This window comes from Frankliniella occidentalis, unplaced genomic scaffold, assembly GCF_000697945.3.
Source record: "Frankliniella occidentalis isolate FOCC.00 unplaced genomic scaffold, Focc_3.1 Scaffold14, whole genome shotgun sequence".
Lineage (NCBI taxonomy): Eukaryota > Metazoa > Arthropoda > Insecta > Thysanoptera > Thripidae > Frankliniella > Frankliniella occidentalis.
Genome location: NW_026267144.1, coordinates 2,803,705 through 2,807,776, shown reverse-complemented (window position 1 = coordinate 2,807,776; position 4,072 = coordinate 2,803,705). Strand labels below are relative to the sequence as shown.

At 35.8% G+C, this 4,072-nt stretch overlaps 1 protein-coding gene across 4 annotated transcripts; it reads right to left on the bottom strand.

Annotated features, from left to right (window-relative positions):
* Window positions 1-693: 693 nt before the first annotated feature.
* LOC113214208 (circadian locomoter output cycles protein kaput-like) lies at window positions 694-4,066 on the bottom strand. 4 transcript variants are annotated; one of them, XM_052263730.1, is made up of 7 exons: window positions 3,577-4,066; window positions 3,298-3,449; window positions 2,996-3,213; window positions 2,563-2,835; window positions 2,284-2,457; window positions 2,015-2,200; window positions 694-1,903 (listed from the first exon to the last, which is right to left on the bottom strand). In XM_052263730.1, exons 1-7 carry the CDS (start codon window positions 3,720-3,722, stop codon window positions 1,793-1,795), a joined length of 1,260 nt encoding a protein of 419 aa, XP_052119690.1. In that variant the 5' UTR covers window positions 3,723-4,066; the 3' UTR covers window positions 694-1,792. The 4 variants fall into 4 exon arrangements, with proteins under 4 accessions (XP_052119690.1, XP_026289284.1, XP_052119691.1 ...); XM_026433499.2 differs by having other exon boundaries at window positions 2,569-2,835; XM_052263731.1 differs by having other exon boundaries at window positions 2,563-2,832.
* Window positions 4,067-4,072: the final 6 nt, after the last annotated feature.

The following is a 4,072-nucleotide window of genomic DNA, read 5'->3' as shown; positions in this document are numbered from 1 at the left end:
ACAAAATAAATTCTTATAAAATGTACAAAATATTTTTAGTTTAACACATTATTACAGTTTTCTAAAAAGGCAACTATGGGGATGTACCCCGTGTCACTTTGTACTTTTGTGGTACTAAATTGCACTTAAAATTAAGACATCACCTGCGCTATGTTTAACTGACTCTTAAATTTTGTACTCTAAAGCGAATGTTTACAGTTTAAAACAAGGAGTCCTTCACATCTAGAGTTGGCCAATATCAAAACCCAGGGACCAATTATGGTTGAGTAAAAATACATTTTCAGATTAACTTCCAGCTTTCTCAAATATCTTTGAATCTCAAATGCATTTCAAAGGATCTATTTTTGATCCATATTGTAAAGCATCTTATCATTTTGTGATTCACAAAGACAACAAACAAAACTCCTGCAGTAAAAAACAGGCTTTAATGAAGGGGCAGACAAGACTATAATTTGGTTGCAGGAATGATTTAAATCGAGGATTTAAAAAGAAGCCCTAACAGTTCAAGGTAGAATAGATAGAAGGAGGGGGAAAAAAAGCATTTTCTTCTCAAACTGAATGACTTGGTCCACATTCTATGCATAAAGCACAGAGCAGATTACCTGCTTAAAGCCTTTTACATTCTCATTGTCAAATTGTAGCTTAAGTTAGAAGATAAAAGTGCTATAAGTAAACAGTACTCTGATAGAAAGATAATTCATCTAATAAAAACAGCCCAATTTCCATTCACTTACTATATTACATATACAATCTGACTCAGGTAACTTTCAAAAATAGATTTTCTCCGAAACACAAACAGCTTGCATTTTAAAGAAGTTACACTAACATTTATGCATTTTGGCACACACCACACATAGGAGCAGAAAACAGCATTTGAAGCAATGTAAAATAATGATACTTGAACTGATAAGCAGATAATCTGAAAACAAAACTATAGGACAGCAGTTATGAACGGGGTTCATAGCCTGTAATACAGGAGGGTCAGGAGGGTTTACAACCAAATGACCCTTTAAATAGTTTCCCATATTTATCAGCTTACAATCTTAAAATTTCTAATTAAAAATTGAGCAAAAAAAAGAAGAGGATAGAGATAGACGAAGATGAAAGACACCACCATCCAGGGATAATAATTCATTAAAATCAATGCTGTCTCACTTGTAATAAAGTAATGAATACAGATAAAAGATAGCGATTATAAAGTTTATGGGGTCTAAGGGTAATAGCAATTTCATAAAACCTTTCTTTAATAAAAGAATGGCAAGAGTGTAAATATTTTCCAATGAACAACCACTAGAAGGACTCATCACACAAATGCTTTGCCCTCAGACTTATCACACCCTGAGCAACTCACATTAAACTTAAATAATGTTAATGATACATGAACCTTACTAAAGCCATTAACAGATCAGGTAATAATACACTCGAATCAATCTTAATACATAATAAACAATCACAAAAAAATAAAAATAAAATAACTAATGGCAATTGAAATCCATCAACAAGAGATAGTCTTCCATTGTTATGTTGGCACTCTGGTAACAAAGTAAAGAAAAAAGTTTGAAAATTCTATCTTTCTGCCCTGATTAAGATATTTTATAATAAAAACCAAAAAATATGACGAGTTGGTGCTTGTACATAAAGCAAATTGACTCTCAGTGGACATACAAAAATTCAATTCAATACCAATGACCAATGTCAAATGTAACTAATAAGTACTTGATATTCTTTAAAGTTTTCCTACTGGTAACACTGAATATTTAGATATACTTAGATGATTAGAAAAATCTCAAATTTATTGGCGGTGCTGAGTAGAAGCATTAGGATTGAAGTTGAGTAAAAGCTGGGCCTGTTGTTGGGATAGTTGGAATGGAACCATGTCTTCTGTTCCAGCTTGCAGGTTCATCTAAAAAGAACAGGATTTAATTATTTGTTAAAAGAAAATCAGTTTTCATGTAGAGAAAAAAAACTTAACAAACAAAAAACAGTCTATACAGAAATAGATTTACGTCCTTACCTGCTGAGGATCTACAACCACAGGGGGAGCAACAGCAAGTGGAGAGTGAACAAGAGAATGGTGATGTGGAGTAACAAAGAGTTCTGATGAGGCAGGTACTGGAATTGGTAGTGAAGTAGGAGCTAAAGCTTGGTGTGTTACAGTGGAGCCAACAGCATTGCTTGCCACTGTGTACGGGAGCGACACCTATGTACATGAAAAATATTAGCATATCTAATGATGGGCTTAGTAGCTTTGGTAAGTAAAAATTGTTGAAATGAGCAACTTACATTGAGCAGAGATGCAGGAACAATACCATAACGAGCCATTAATAATTGATCAGAAACAAGGCGAAGTTCCTGCTGTTGTTGCAGTATCATCTGTTGAAGTTCCTCATGTTTTCTTTGAAGTTGTTCTTGGTATTGGGTCTGAGCTGGACTCATCATTACAGGCTGAGGTAACAACTGGAAAGGACACAAAAGAGAGGAGAGTTTGTAGTAATAGGAGGTGACAGTTCATAAATTGCTGCCAAAATCAAACAGTTGAAAGCAATTGTATAGAAGAAATACATTTACTTCAGCAGATGTAGAAACTGTTGCAGTAGGAGCGGTGAATCCTCCAGCTATAACAGGCTGTACAGGAATAGCAGCCATAAACTGCTGAGGATGTGGTGCTGGTGGTTCTGCTGATGGGAGATTAGCAACAGCTTGTATTCCAGGCATTGCTTGAATGGCAACATTTGGTGCAGCAGGCATTTGTGTGCACATCAACTTAGTGGGTGGCTCTACTGATTGCTGAATTCCAGAGGATGTACTTGGCTGGGGTACCGAATGATAACGCTGCTGAAAACATTCAGTAAGAAAAATAAATGTCCAAAACCATATGCATGGTAAGGACTTTTTTTTTTTTGAGACAACATGTATAGGTACAAGTTAGCTTTTCCTTGTGACAGTGAGAACTAACTTTTTTGAATCATAAGTAATAGGCACATTGAAGACTCACATTGCTTTGAGCACGCATTGTGGAGGGACCATGAGAGCTGGTCCGAAGATGTGACTGTCTTGAAGTGACGGAGTCAGTTGACATAGAATTAGAGTCAGAGTCCGGTCCAGTACCATGAAAAGACATTTGACCTCTCCCTCTAGCACCTGTGGAAACGATTGAGCCTGATGGTGCAGGTGAGCTTACATTTGTCAATGCCAAGCGAGAAGCTTTACCAACTGGGTAAAAATAAAATTCATATTTTGTTTCAATACAGAGGATAAAAAGATCATCATGTTATGTATTTATCAGGGTTCATTTACCAGATGATTTGGAGGACCACGGCGATGAGGCAGCCACTGTTTGAAGTTTGTGGTCAGAATCTAAAGGTAGAGTTTCATTGTCATCTTGACTACCATTGTGATCCACAGATGCATCTCCATCACCTCTTGATTGCCTCAATGCATTCATATAGCTAAATAGGTAAAGACCAAAGTTCAAAAATAAATTAAGATATTTAAATAGATGTTTTCTTTTTTTTTAAATTAAGACAGATTGTATGTAATAATATGATTATGAATCAATCACACACCAGTACATACTTTATAACTCTATGAGTGCAAACAATAAACTCAGGTTTTGAGTTCCATTGATGATATGTAATGTAAAATCTAGTTTGAAGCCAAATCCACTGCTGACCTTTTGTTAAAAAACGATAATAGCACGAGGTACCTTCACCTTTCTGCATTACTGTAATAAAATCAAATTAAAATAATTGCAATTCTGTGAAAAAGGTTAAAGAATTAACAAGTGTAACGTGCAAAGTTACTCTTTAAAAACAAAAACTGGATGCTAGCTCAGCAGTGCCGGATAGAGGGGCGTGGTCCTAGCATTGAATTTCTTTAGGGCGCCAAGGAATATCATTCCTTTCAAAACCAAAACCATAGGTACATAAATATCACAGTTTATTGCATTCAATGACTGACACAGTAGCACTTGGCACAAAAGTAGACAATAACCTCATCATGATACCGGCCACATGGCCAAAAAGCACACGCTCCACCGCGGGAGACTAAAACGTACATACAAAACAGTACC